Below are 14,837 nucleotides of genomic sequence, written 5' to 3' on the forward strand. Positions count from 1 at the left end.
GTGAAGTTGATTATATGTTCTCGGCGAGGACAACCACATATATGTATGAATATTTTTGTGGGAATGTTATAAATACCCTCCATTTTTGTTGATTTTGTACAAATATTCTTGAGGGGTAAAAAATATATTTTTTGGAAGCAACTTGTGCTAGTTGCGTCCACTTTTTGGAAATAACTTGTGCTACTTGCGTCCACTTTTGAAAGCAACTTGTGCTAGTTGCTTCCACTTTTCAGAAAGCAGGGATATTTTTAAAAATTGAATAAGGGTATATTTTAAGCGGCGGATTTTGAGGAGTATTTTAATAGGGATAATTGGAAAAATGCCCCAAAATTGGATGCCCCGTTGGGAAAATGCCTCGTCAAATAAAATTATGAGAAAATGTCCCACCGTTACATTTTCCATCCAATACTGGTTAAGAGGTCAAACTGTTGATACGTGCGGGATTGCATGTGCGAAAAGAAAAACGTTTCATTGTAATCCAACGGCTACTGGTATGCCACCTAATCTGTTTAGTGTTGATGAATAGCACGAAATCATCATCTTCTTCGTTCTTCTAAGCCCTCGAACAGAAAACTGAATCCTGAAATCCCAAAGTTTATGAACCCTAAAAATCTATATCCATTACAAACCATTGAAAAAGTTGATTATATATGGTTTTACGGAAGAAAAAAAAATGAATCGAAATCATTTATATCATCATCCTTGTCATCAGTAGTAGGTGTAGTTAAGGTTTGAGGAGGAGGCCAAAGGATAGGAAATAAATGCAATAGAGGTACACGCGATGAATTATCAGGGATTGATGAATTGTTTTACGTTCTCAATCATCGGTTTGAATGTTTAATGGAGAGAGACGGTAGAGAAGAAGCCCGTCGGAGAAGATATTGACTAATAAATGTAGCGAGTTTGACCATTTGACTGAGATTGGAAGAAAAGTGTAACGATAGGGCATTTTCCCATAAGTTTTATTTGGCGGGGCATTTTCCCAACGGAACATCCTTGTAAGGGGCAGTTTCCTAATTTTCCCATTTTAATAATGTTCCCTTATTTTTCCCCTGGCACCAAAACAGCTTACAAGGACTCAGGGTCGGCCCTGGCATTTTGCTGCCCCAAAGCTTACCTAAAAAATATTCCCCCCCCTCAGCAAACTACAGTCAGGAGCATAAGATGGTGTACAAACTATGTTAGCCTCATTTTCTGTCATATTTAAGCCTATAAATACATATATTAAGTTCCCAAATGTTTCCACAAGCTTGTCAAATATCTCAACAGAACATATATTCAAAAAAACAATAATAATAACAGTTCATTCGATTCGGATAATAACACAGATTACCATCTATTCGAAAATGACCCTTCTTGCATTCCTGGATGCAAAATCAGAAAGTACAATTTTAAAATCAACTTGCATAGCCATGTCATTTTCAATTGCTAACATAGATAATCCTACTAGTCTTTCCTGCGACATAGTTGATCGAAGATACGAGAAAATCAACTTTAGCATAGAAAAACTTCTTTCCGCGGAGGCGACTGTGACTGGAATCGTAAGCAATATCCTATAATCAATCCATGCATTAGGGTAACAACCACCCATTCTTAGTAAAAATTGTAAGACATCGATTGGCTTACTACACGAACTAGGTAGTACAATTCGCATGACGATTAGTTCCATACATAATTCCCTGCCATCAATATCACTAGATCTACCATGCTTCAAATAAGCTTCAAGTGCAACACATGCACTCATCAGTTCATCCTCACTCATATATTTCAACTTGTTCAAGTCATACAAAAACCCAAATATTTCTTCGTACATTTGAAATTGTTCAAATCTGGTTCGGAATGAAGACATAGCACTATCTACTATATATAAGAAGTAATTTTTTCTAAAAAACTCCTCACCTGATGTTGGTTCGGTAGTACGGGTGTTACGAACTTCACGAAATGTAGGTTCAGTTCTCATCGCTCTTGCAATCTCCTTAGCTTCATCCATTGCCTTTTGAAACCCATTTACTCTAAAGTCTTTAAAAAACTCAATAAGACCTTTCATTTGTTGTATAGCAACACCAATGTCCATATCTTTAGATTGCAATGACTTACTCACAGTATTAACAGCAAACAGAAGTCTATACCAGATAGTCAAGCTAAGATAAAATTCAAAATTATGCAAGTCAAAACTTACTAAGCTGTCGGCAGTGCTGACTTCTTGAGAGATAGGGGATGAATCTCGCAATCTCTCTAAAGCATTTCGAATTTTTGGAGCTTGGTATCTTATTGCTTTAACACTTGCGACACGGCTTTCCCACCGTGTATCTGACAACGGTTTAAGTGTCCATCCCTTCTTTCCAATCTCCTCTTTAAATACATCCCACCGGTTGGTTGAAGCTGAAAAAAGTGTATAAATACGTTGTATGGATCCAAAAAAAGAACTTGCTTTAGGACAAGACTTGGCCATATCTGAAAGTATGAGATTAAGACTATGACAAGCACATGGTGTGTAGAAAGCTCTTGGATTGATCTCGAGTAATCTTGCCTGCACACCTTTATGTTTTCCTTTCATGTTTGCTCCATTGTCATACCCTTGTCCTCTTATATCATCAATGTTTAACCCAAGATTGATTAATGCATCTTCAAGTTCAAAAAATAAACCTTCTCCTGTTTTATCTTCCACTCGCAAAAACCCAAGATAATACTCTTCGATTCTTGCTGTTGAAACATCTACGCATCGGATGATAATAGACATTTTTTCCCTGCGAGAAACATCAGGAGTACAATCAAGAATAACTGAAAAGTATTTGGCTTCGTGGATTTTCTTGACAATAAGCTTTCTCGTTGCATCGGCAAGCATTGAAATCAGTTCGTTTTGAATCTTGTGGCTGAGATAATGAGTACGCATTTCATTCTTTTCAATGCTCTCCAGATGATACTTTAACACGGGATCATATTTTCCAAGTGTCTCTATGAAGCTTAAGAAGTTACCATTGTTTTTTGTATAAACTTTCTCATTATCGCCACGAAATGTTAAACCATTCTTCGCTAGAAACAACACTCCATCCTTCATCCTCTCTAATACTTCTTTATAATGTTTTCTCTCTTTGTTGATCTGTTCTTGTATTCTTTTGTCGATAGTTTTTTCCTTTCTCAATCTTAATTCCAACTCAAGCCAATAATACATACAACGATGATGCACTCCACAGTTTTCATGACTTGCGAATCTTCCACTTAGGTTATTCCAATCATTAAACCCAGTACTGCACAACTGATAATTACTTTCCCTTTTCATGAACAGTTTACAACAAAAACAGAATACCTTGTCCAAAGTTTTCGAATACACTAACCATCTTCTATCTTGTTTCTCAAAATTGCTCAATTTCCGAAAGTAATGATAGCTAGAGAAACAATCGTTCTTGTCATCTCTAGGGAATATGATATTGTCAACTCTTACCGGACCCTTCTCTACCAAAAAATCAACAAGTTTTTTATCAATTGTTTCCCAATTACCTGGATCAAGCATGTCTCTATCTGTTAACTTATCACCACAATTTCCAACTTCATTATTTTCTGCTGTTGTGTTTGCATCATCCTCATTTCTATCTCTATTATCACCATCAGCACCTTTAATCCCCTCATTAACACCATTATTAGCAACACCAACATTCACATTATCCTCCTCAATCTCATTATCAGCAGCCCCATCACTTACATTCCCCTCATTCATGCCATTATCAGCAATACCATCGTTCTCATTCCCCTCATTCATACCCTTATCAGCTGTAGCATCATCTTCGTTGGTGGCGTTCCCAACTATTGGTTGATTCCTAATCAAAAACTTATCAAAAGAACCTGCAAGAGATTTAGTAGATGCCAATCTCTTTTTTTGGTTCTTCCTATTTTGACATCCAGATGATTGTTTTCTTTTCAGAGGCATACCTGCCATTGATTCAACAAAGAAAAATGCTCAGCAAACAAGAACAACAAACAAAAAAATTTCACTAAAAATTGGGGGTTCAATTAAAAAAAAATTTCCCTAAAATATACAATTAAGTAATGTTAACTGAGAATCAAAAGATAACATTTAAAATCAATCATAGAACATACATGATAATCTATTCTTATGATTGAATTGGGGGTTTAAAACTTTTTGCCCTAAAAATGCACTTAAGTTATACTAACTGAAAACCAAAGATTAGATGCAAAATCAATTATAATATATAAATGTCAATCTATCTTATGCTTCATGATTGAATTGGGGTTTTGATTCTACTTACCGTGGAGATGGTGGTGTCGCAACAATGGAAGAGCCGAAGACGAAGAGCCAGAGGAGCAGGGAAGGGAAAAGGAAGAAGACGAGATTTTGATAGAAAAATCGAGAGAAAAAAATCTCTGTAATATATGATATTTATTATATATTGAGCAAAAGGCTTTTAAAGTAAGTTCTTATTCATAATATGCCCCCTACTTATCTTCCTATACATCCTTTTTACTTTCTCTACTCATGTTTTAAACCTTCATTTTCATTTTTTTTATCACAAATCCCCTAAATAAAATCCTATTTTTGCTGTCCCTTTAGCTGCTGCCCCAAAGTCAACCTTCGTTGACTTTGCCTCAGGGCCGGCCCTGCAAGGACTATGTACTCACTGCTCATCACCTTGACTGCACTTCCTTTCTTCATGGCCTTAATGTCCGGGTATATTTGTTTTATGTAATCTTTTACTTGTAAGATGAGCGAGTTTCCCAAAATGTCTTTTTCCAAGCTAGCGATGTAAAAGAGCTCATCGATTATATGGACTTGAGAAACCGCAATTGCGAAGTTTCTCAAATCTATATAATTGATGAGCGATGTTCTTGCCAGTATTTTTAGATCTTGAATATCAATTTGGAAAGAGCTCGGAAACAGTGAGAAAAACTAATTAATCCTAGGTAAGCTTCACTTCATTTCTTCAAACATCAATTTAAATATTCAAATAAATGAATAATAATTGAGTGCTAATCTACTGACCTTCACCAGGTTAATTACGTTCGTTAAGAGTCTGAAAAAGACAAGGAAGAACATGCAGCTTCAAACGCTTTTAAAGACAAGAACAAACAGTTCAAACTCTGGTCCCCACGTACGTTACATAATAGAAATTAGTAAAATTAGATAGGCAGATGTGCTCAGTATAGAGGCTACAAGTGTAGAACCCACCCCAGTGAGTCAGTGACGAGCATTAATTCATCGCAGTTGGTGAAATTACACCAATCAGTTAGTCTATAAATGATTGATAATGGAGGTTGGATGATGCAATTTTAAGTCAACTCCGCCCCCACATGCATGCACACCATTGGAATCTTTCTGAAAATACATAACTAGTTTCATCAGAAACACTTGTATATATGTATAGAGAGAAAGAAAGAGAGATGTAAAAGTTAAGAGCTAGATCTTCATTGTGATTAGTAGTTTTGAGTGTTGAATCTCAATTAAAGGGTACTGGCATGAAAACATCAACGTTAAGCAATCATGCAGTGATAAGTTTCTTCCTTCTTATCGTCGGCTTATCTTCAATCTTTGTGAGCGTTAACGCCTCGAGGAACCATATTGTCGGTGGGGTTCATGGATGGGGTTTCCGTTCTGGTTCATACAATATTTGGGCTCTTCATAGATCCTTCGCTGCAGGGAATACGCTTCGTAAGTAATTATGCACTATTTATCTAATCCACAAATTAATAATACCCAACTTATGAAGTTCTTTCTAATTTGGAATAAATTATCGACCTATGTTCAATATACAGAATTTAAGTACACACGTGGAGCACACAATGTTGTTCGAGTTCATGCTGCTGGGTACGAGAAGTGCAGGGCAACGGAAAAGGAATCAGCGAAAGCAATGTCGACAGGAAGTGACAAGTTAACACTTAAAAAAGGAATGAATTACTTCATTTGTAGTTTCGAAGGACACTGCACGGCAGGCATGAAGATCAAAGTACATGCTAAGTAGTGTTTTCCGAGGTATAGAGATGCGCGCATCTCATTTCGGAATAACTCTGATTTTCCCCTTTCACAATGAGCATGGTACAATAAGTTAGTTTAATGGGAAGGCAATCAGATATAACAAATTAGCTTCCACGAGTGTATTGTGAAAATTTCATTCCTTCTATTGATTTATAGATCTTTATTTGTCCTTGTAACTGGGGATGTATGCCATGGGTGAAAACAAAAATGAAAAACCTCTATCTTTTTCGTGTTAATCGGGAGGCGTAAACTGGGGCGGATCATGCGATCCCCCAAGGCCCTGACCATTTAGTTATATGGGGTGGCGAGCCGGGCTATATTAAAACAACAAAGTAACCGTAGCATGTTCAACCATTTTATATGAGTGTGACGGCGAAAAAAATTTGCTCGCGCACTCTTCGGGACATGTTGATCTAGCAGATATCACAACCATTTTACCTATAATTGGTGTGATTATACTTGCAAAAATATTTTTTTTATAAAAAATTTGTAAAAATTAACTAAATTGACTAAATGACGTTCATGTCTTTAAATAGTTGATTGTGATATCTACTAGATTAAAAATATTTGAATACCCCACGAGCAAAATATTTTCTAGTCGGGGTAGGCTGGACAACAATGGAATTAATGAACGCAAACTTTTATCTTTTTACAAGGAAAGTAAAAACAAAAAAAAGGTTATGCAACTCTAAATAAATTGCATTCATTCTTTATGAATAAAAATGTATTTTCATTATCAAGTCATATTTTAAGATCGCTAAGTGTTCAAACCAAACGACCATGTTCGAAACTGAAGAAATCATTTTCTCTTTTTAACTCTTAGTGACCCAATAAATTAAGGGTTTGGTTTCACCTTATTATCTTGAGTGGTTATCCTTGAGTATGTTGTATAGTATCTATAGCAAATACATTTTGGCACCGACATAAGGGTATACCGAATTCTATTGAACCAAAATCTACGTAGAAACCACTCCAAAGTCTTTTTTTTTTTTTTTTTTTGAAGAAACATAGATTTTATTGAAAGCAACAGAGTACACTAAATCTGAAAGCACAAGCAAAAAACAGAAGAACATCAAAACAATCAACTACACCTTCTAAACACAACAAACAAAAGACTCCTACCGAGAATCCTTACGACAAAACAAGAACGGAAAAACCAAAGCTCGGAAATTAAAACGCAAGACCTAGAAAATCTACAGAGGCTAACAAACTTAAACCTAACCCTTTAAACTTCCAACTGCATATCACACACTTATATTATAGATGGATTGAGGTAATAACTTCGGGAGGATTAGAGACCCATCGATCATTACATTGATGGATTCTAGCATACTTAGATAAAATATCATCTGCCTTATTACATCTTCTATGATGATATTGAACCTGAATGTGTGATAACTCACTAATCACACTGAAACATTTCAATAACAAAGACTTATCTTCCCATCTAACTCCTTCCATTTGACTTGTTCTCAAGGCTTCCATGATAATTTTATTATCACCTTCAATGATAATCTTACTGAGACTCTTATTAGTAATCCAATTAGCATCTTGGAACACAACAAAAGCTTCAGCTTGATCAACATCTCTAGCCTTCAATTTGATGGCCACGGCTTCCAGAGAAGTTCTTGTATGATTTCAAACTACAAAATCCACACCAGCATAATTAGAATTAGGAAGAATAGAAGCATCTACATTTATTTTAAGCCAATCAACAGGTGGAGGATGCCAATGCTTATGACTAGTTGAGCTAGATTTCATAAGAATACTAGAATGAGTAGGATGTATGAAAATATGATACTGATGACAGAAATTAAAGATTTGGTGAATTATAATTCTAGGATGCAAATGTTTTCATTTAAATACTTTCATACATCTTCCAAAGCTGCCACATAGTAATCACAGCCAGATTAATCAATTCTTAGCACTACAAACCAAATGATTTCTTTCTGTCCGTGATAAGATCCAATCTCGCACAGTAAGATAATTATAAGCATCTTGAAGAATATTTTGAGAGACACCAAGCCAAACTGCTCTAGCATATAGACAATGAAGCAACAAATGATCCTTAGTCTCTAGTTGTTGATCACACAGTAAGCAATTACTATTATCAACTCTAGCAATTCTCTGAAATCTAGTTGCAACTTGCAGAATATCTCTTGTGATTTTCCACATAAATAATTTTGACACTTAAAAGGAACATCCAGATGCCATATGAGAAGCCACATTCTCTCTTGTTGCTTGGAAACTTCCTGCTGAGAATGTTGCCTTAAGATAGAATTATAAGTAGAGTTGACTGAAAATGCACCATTTTTATTAAGAGACAATCTCATAGTATCCACTACTGGTTGAGGAGGTATTCTTATTTCAGTGATTTGAGAAACTTGATCATTATTAAAGATCTAATGCAGAATATATTGTCTCCAATTTCTATGTTGATGATCAATAAGAGCAGAAACTTTAAGAGTAGAAGTATTCATATCAGAAGACATCTGAACTTGATGTGACATGCCAAATCAATGATCATTACCCACATAAATTTTGGATCCATCACAAATCTCCCAAACATGAAACCTATTAACCCAATGTAAACCTGGTTGTATCCCTCGTCATATCCAAGTTCCTTTTTTTTTTATATTCCCATATAAAGGATCAATATTTTTGAAATATCTAGCTTGTAACAGTTGGACCCATTTAGCATCTGTCCATGAAGCATTTTCCATGCAAGCTTAGTTAACAATGCTTCATTGAGAAGTTTAGCATGCTTAAACCCTAAACCTCCCATGCGTTTTGGTCTATTTAGTTCTCTCCATCTAATGATTCTGCCACCCCTAGAAGTAGATTTATTCCACCAGTAATTCCTTTGCGGAGATTCCAGTTTCCTAACTGATTTTTCTAGAATTTGCAAGCATCCCATCCGAAACTGAGCCATTGAAGCGACATCAGCTTGAATTTGGGTACTTCTACTAGCTTTATTAACCAACTTCCCTTGCCATGATTTTAATTTAGTGATACGTGCGTAATTCATATGATTTTAGTGTCCATTCCATACTTGTTTTAGCTATTATTCTTGCATATTTTCGTATTATTACTCTTGTTTCCTCTTATTTGTCTCTATTAGGTGCATAATCCAAAAAGGAGCTAAAAAGTTCTAAAAAGAGATAATAATAGAAGTATTCCAAGTATCCAAGTGCCCAAGTCCAAGAGAAGTTGAAGAAGTGCGACGAAAAGGAGCAAAACGCTCAAAATCAAGAGACGGACCAAAGACCAATCTTAACTCGTTCAAATACAAGATTTCTTATCACCATCTTGAAGATAATTGAAATAGGAAAAGCATGCAAAAAGAATGAGGTCATTCTGAGTTTGGACGAAGAAGTTACGGCCAAAACGATTTTATCGAATACCGAAGACAAGTCCGTTCGCAAGCGGGAGTAACTGAAATTTCAGTTCGCAAACGGTGTTCGCAAAAAATATTACCTGGATTTTATGGAAAAGTTTTGTTCGCAAACAGGGTTCGCAAACCATGAAGGCCAAAAATCACGAACTATTTTTAGGGTCTTTCTTTCATAACTTAAGGTCGGGTTTCTTAACCGACTTAGATACTTGAGGGAAAAGTAATGTAAACCTATATAAATGGGTATTAGGTCATATGAAAGGATACATATAGGGATCACGAAATTTTAAGTCTTGGAGAGGAGAAACTACACACGGAGCGAAAGCTAGGGTTTCGGAACGGATCATCAATCGTAACGATATCTCTTAACTTTTCTTATATGCATAACATGGATTGTAGCACCCCGAGTTCCGGATCAGGGTCAAACCCGTATGGAGATCGGAACTCAAAGCGTTACGGGTCGGAACAAGACTTATGCATATATTATTTTTTTTGCTAATTCACTTTTGTACCAAACATAATTGAAACGTTTATACATGAATTGAAGCATATGAATACATTAAACATCGTTCAAAACATTTTCAACGAAACATTTCTTTTACTTCAATTTACACTTCAAACAATACAAGAAAACAATGCAATCACTAATCTACTAATTTCTAGCTTCCACTTCCAACTTCCATAAATCTTCAAGGAATGTCAATTTGGGTGAGATGACAGCTCAATAGAATGCATTCCCTTTCTCAAATATAAGCAAACATGTCAACCAATCAAACACAATACGCACAACATGAGTATATGGTGTAACTTCAAGGATTTAATTATGTACATATTCATCAACTAAACTCACAATCTATCAAATCCTCTTAAATGCACGAGTATCCTCGGTTCTTGCCCCGCCTATCCGTGTATCCTCGGCACGGGACCTCCAACTTCACTTGCACAAGTATCTTTAGGTCGTGCCCCACCTATTTGTGTATCCTCGGTACGGGCACCGACATTCAAACAAATATATTCATTCATCTATCGTAGCACGAGTATCCTTGGGTCATGCCCCACCTATCCGTGTATCCTTGGTATGGGCACCGCCATTCAAACAAATATATTCATTCATCTACCGTAGCACGAGTATTCTTGGGTCGTGCCCCACCTATCTGTGTATCCTCAGTACGGGCACCGCCATCCAAACAAGCATACCTAATTATTTACAAAATGACTTTATAATACAATACACATCTTGATATTCCAAACCACTTCATCAACAATTTTAACCCCAACTAATGATGTAATTCTTTTAAGTATTTAAGCAAAAACACACTAGCTGCAAAATTATATTTAATAGGTTTCATAATGATAACTTGATCCGATCGTCTTTAAATTTTAGGCGAACATTACTGACATATATATATCTATCACATATCCAAATTTAACATCAAACTAACATCTCAATCAAAAGATATTGATTTTGCAAACGCATTACAAAATCTGGGCAGATAACATCATTTTACCAAACTATTCACCATAAATTCATATTAGTCTCAAATCTAGCAAACTCAAAGCACAGTAAAAGATAATACATTTATTTACAACTTTTGTTAAGACCTAAAATCAGTTTAACATCATTAAGACTGCCTAAGAACATCAAAACCACACTACCACAACAAAACGAAACTGTCCAGAATTTCAGAAATCACAATCCAAATTACAAGGAACATTCAACAGTGAATTTGCGTAGGAAAATTCTCAAATTTTAACAAGAGATACCTAATCATGTTATAAATCAATAGGATAAGCCTGATCATCAATAAGAGATGTATATTTATTCAATTAAATTTTACAAACCTAACAATAAAAAGGCATACGAAATAAACACCAAAGATAAACACCAAAAGAGAAAGGGTTTCACATTCTACCTCTCAATTGCTACAAGCTCCTCCTAATTTTCTTTATCCTTCTTCTCCAAAATATCTAGCTCTCTCTTCTTATCCTTCTCATCCCCATTCTCTCTAACTTTTGGATTTCAAAAATCTAAAATTATTTCTCTTTATATTAATACACATAAATATATTTATTGTTTTTCTTAACTATTTTATTTGTCTTTTCATTTTATTTAAATTTATTTATTTATTAAAATAAATTAGGTGACTTTATTTCCACCCTAACTTACAGCTCTTGAAGTTCAAACAACCCAACTATGCTAAGGCAAAAGAAGCAACAACCTAAACGAAATGTTAGCTAACTCGGGCAAACCGAACCGAAACAGTAAATAAAAATACAGGGTATTACATGGATGCTGCTACATCCATGAGTAGCTAAATCCATACTTGATTGAGGATGAATTCTAAGTTGTAAACTTGATTTGATTTAATATATGAATCTATTTTGATTTCTTCATATGATTATCGTTGTTTTCTACTATGAATAAATATTATGATTGATTGATTGTTCTAGGTGACCAACTAAATCAGTTTATTGATTAATCTAAAGCTAGTAAAAGGTTAGCGTATCCATGTAATTGTTGAATAACCTCTACACAAGTAGAAAATGTGAAACCTTGTTGAGGGATTCTGTGGAGCAATCGCGTGTAGAAACAACACTAGAAAGTGGACCTTGAGCTAAGAGTCTAACTACTAAGATTAACCTAAGTCACAAAATATAAAGTTTTCGACCAAGCTACACCTTGAGTGCGCTACTAGTTGGTGGTTTGAAAGAATAAAATCTGGTATTCGAGCGCTTCGGTATCCAGTGACCAAAGGACTTAAGAGAATAACAATGCTCCAGATGCTTTTATACGGTTGGTGATAATCTATGATTAATGACGAATAGATGAATATATTAACTCATTCACGGTTTATTAACAAATAAGGATTCCTCGATTATATCTCTCTCTATTGCTTACAACTTAATATTTTCAATTGTTTTTATTTACTTTTGTTAGAGCATTGCTCGGTTGAACCCACCAAGTGTTGGCGTGTCAAGTTTGGTTGTCATATTTTAGTGAATCAAAACTCATGTTAAGAGTCGCTTGATTATGTACTAGAGTTAAACTTCGTATAGGTTAGCTTGAAAGCATTAGGATATGAGACATTACAAGTATTGCGAAGTCTTGAAGATGTGAAGAAGCAAGGAGCTACAACGACAACAATCATCCTTCCAATTGAGGTTAGTGATATTTGACTTGAACTATTTCATTACCTAACATATCTTTCAAGTCGTGCATATTGAAAACATTACTGCGAAGCATATATGAACTCTAGATAGACATAGTATTAAGGAATACAATACGAGGTTTATTGCTTAACCATTAAACTTTGTAGATAAGACATCGCCATAATCATTTGAATGCCATTGTGATTATGTATGGGTATGAGGTGAGGATTTCATCCTAGGGAACAATGTTTACATGTGTTCTAAAGAAGTAAGTTCATAAAATTGTTTGTGGACCGAAAAGGAAATTGCCAGGAGTTATTGGTTTTGTTATTCATTGCATATGTTATGAACAACCAATATGTGTGATAGAGTATAACCTCTCACAACTTGTTGTGTTCTTGGTAAAACTATTCACAAATTCCTGACTTTTGTATTGGTATAACTTTTATTAGTAAAACCAATCTTAAGTAATCACCTGTGGTATGATCGGATTATGTCTTCCTTGGGGAAAGGGAACCGATCCTTGTAAGGGAAAGGGAACCGATCCTAGTAAGGGAAAGGGAACCGATCCTTGTAAGGGGTGCAGTACATCAAGGGGAACCGATCCTTGTATGGGGTGCAGCAAGGTTTATATCAGAAAGGGAAACCGATCCTATGGACATGTACAACACATATATGTTAGATACCATATATATGTGGGGAACCGATCCTAGTACCTAGTCAACCGAATCTTTGGGAAGCTAGTGTGACTGTGTGTAGTACTCACATGGAGGTAGAACCGAAACTTGTTTTGGTAGAACCGTAAACCCATGATTGTGATTGAATGTTGGTTTCATCAATCACATAGTTCTTGAAACTCAGATGAACCAATTCTAAACTTGTTTAGAAGTGTGGAAAACCGGTTTCAAGGTTGTAAGTGTGAAAGAGAACTTACAAAGTAAAGATGTCGACAAACTTTGAACACGTGTTGTGAATTTTTATTTCTATAATGTTCGAAGATATTCCTTAACGACTAAGGGAAGAGAATCCCAGAATCGAAACATAAGTAAGTTAAGAATCTTTTAATTAAGGTTATTAATTTATATTTGTAGGGAAATTACAGAATTAGTAATGTGCATTTACTAGTTAGATTTTTCGAGAGATTTCGATTGTTATTTTTGGAAAGAGCATTTCCAGGAATTATGAAAACTGAATCTGTGCATTTATGAATATCTTGAGAATATTTTCGGTTTTGGAAATTCCTTGGTGTCCAAACTTCCTTGTCTATAAATACACGAAGTTTTCCTTTCTAGCAAACTAATCCTTCGTAACAACGGACTTCCTCTTTTGTCTTTGTTACTGGTGCAGCCGCCTATCGGAGAGGAGAGTAATCTAATTAGGTGAAATCTCTTACAGACACTCGTTTTAAATTCTTCTTTGGGATTGAGAAGCTCTAGCGTGACCTGTTGGTGGGAAACTAGATAATTGCGGTTTATCTTTGTTTTCGATTGATTTGATTGACTAACGGTGGTTGAAATATGATTGCACCTAGTTTGTTTATTCTTGAGAATCTTCTCTTATGATATAAGATTCACTCAAACTAGTTCAGAGTTTCGACAGAGATCTTTAGACTGTTGTTAGTTCTAAAGACGATCTTGTCATAATCCATTGTTAACAGACTCCATTCTGTGCGTGATTGATCACAAGAGATTCAAGTGATTGTGTGCAGGTTTTTATTGAAGATTTAAGAATATTTGAAGACAAAGAAGATATTGAAGATCTGACTTGGGTTTTATAATCTTTGGTGTGTACAATACTTGTTTGTGTAAAATATGATCCAATTAATAATCGGTTTATCCATGTGGTAGATTGGATTGATTAATTGAGTAGATTTGCATCAACACAGTTCTTCGGATTAAAGGTGTTGTTGACATAATCTTAATCGGTTACCTTTGGGTGATTGAACATAAGATAGATCTATACCCGACGAAGGAGTTTATGTTGAGATAAACGGAAGAGCCTTTGTCCGACTCATATCACTTGGTTGAATAGAGTTGATACCAAACAGATTTCTTGTTTCTTTATTGTTTGGAATACGAACCAAAGGGATTGTTCCAAGTACGTGAGTTATTCATAAGTCAGAGGCGTGGGAATACATACGGAACTAGGTGAACGATAGGGTTAGTTACTTGGTCTCAACTATACGAAGTTAAGTGTAATTTTGTGTAGCGGCTTAATCCTGAGAGTATTCAATTCTGGACTAGGTCCCGAGGTTTTTCTGCATTTGCGGTTTCCTCGTTAACAAAACCTTGCAGTGTTATTTACTTT

At 35.4% G+C, this 14,837-nt stretch overlaps 2 protein-coding genes across 2 annotated transcripts; one reads left to right on the forward strand and one right to left on the reverse strand.

The window, feature by feature from the left end:
- Positions 1-1,336: 1,336 nt before the first annotated feature.
- On the reverse strand, positions 1,337-3,934 carry LOC113333591 (zinc finger MYM-type protein 1-like). Its single transcript, XM_026580015.1, has one exon. It carries the CDS (start codon positions 3,932-3,934, stop codon positions 1,337-1,339), a length of 2,598 nt encoding a protein of 865 aa, XP_026435800.1.
- A 1,454-nt stretch (positions 3,935-5,388) lies between these two features.
- Positions 5,389-6,195, forward strand: LOC113333507 (basic blue protein-like). The gene is made up of 2 exons (XM_026579953.1): positions 5,389-5,662; positions 5,767-6,195. Exons 1-2 carry the CDS (start codon positions 5,470-5,472, stop codon positions 5,970-5,972), a joined length of 399 nt encoding a protein of 132 aa, XP_026435738.1. The 5' UTR covers positions 5,389-5,469; the 3' UTR covers positions 5,973-6,195.
- Positions 6,196-14,837: the final 8,642 nt, after the last annotated feature.

This window comes from Papaver somniferum, unplaced genomic scaffold (assembly GCF_003573695.1).
Source record: "Papaver somniferum cultivar HN1 unplaced genomic scaffold, ASM357369v1 unplaced-scaffold_133, whole genome shotgun sequence".
NCBI classification, from domain to species: domain Eukaryota; kingdom Viridiplantae; phylum Streptophyta; class Magnoliopsida; order Ranunculales; family Papaveraceae; genus Papaver; species Papaver somniferum.

Coding starts and splice junctions, on each gene's coding strand:
- LOC113333591 (XM_026580015.1), bottom strand. CDS start 3,934: ATGGCAGGTATGCCTCTGAAAAGAAAACAATCATCTGGATGTCAAAAT.
- LOC113333507 (XM_026579953.1), top strand. CDS start 5,470: ATGAAAACATCAACGTTAAGCAATCATGCAGTGATAAGTTTCTTCCTT. Junction 5,663..5,766: donor CGCTGCAGGGAATACGCTTC/GTAAGTAATTAT, acceptor TTCAATATACAG/AATTTAAGTACACACGTGGA.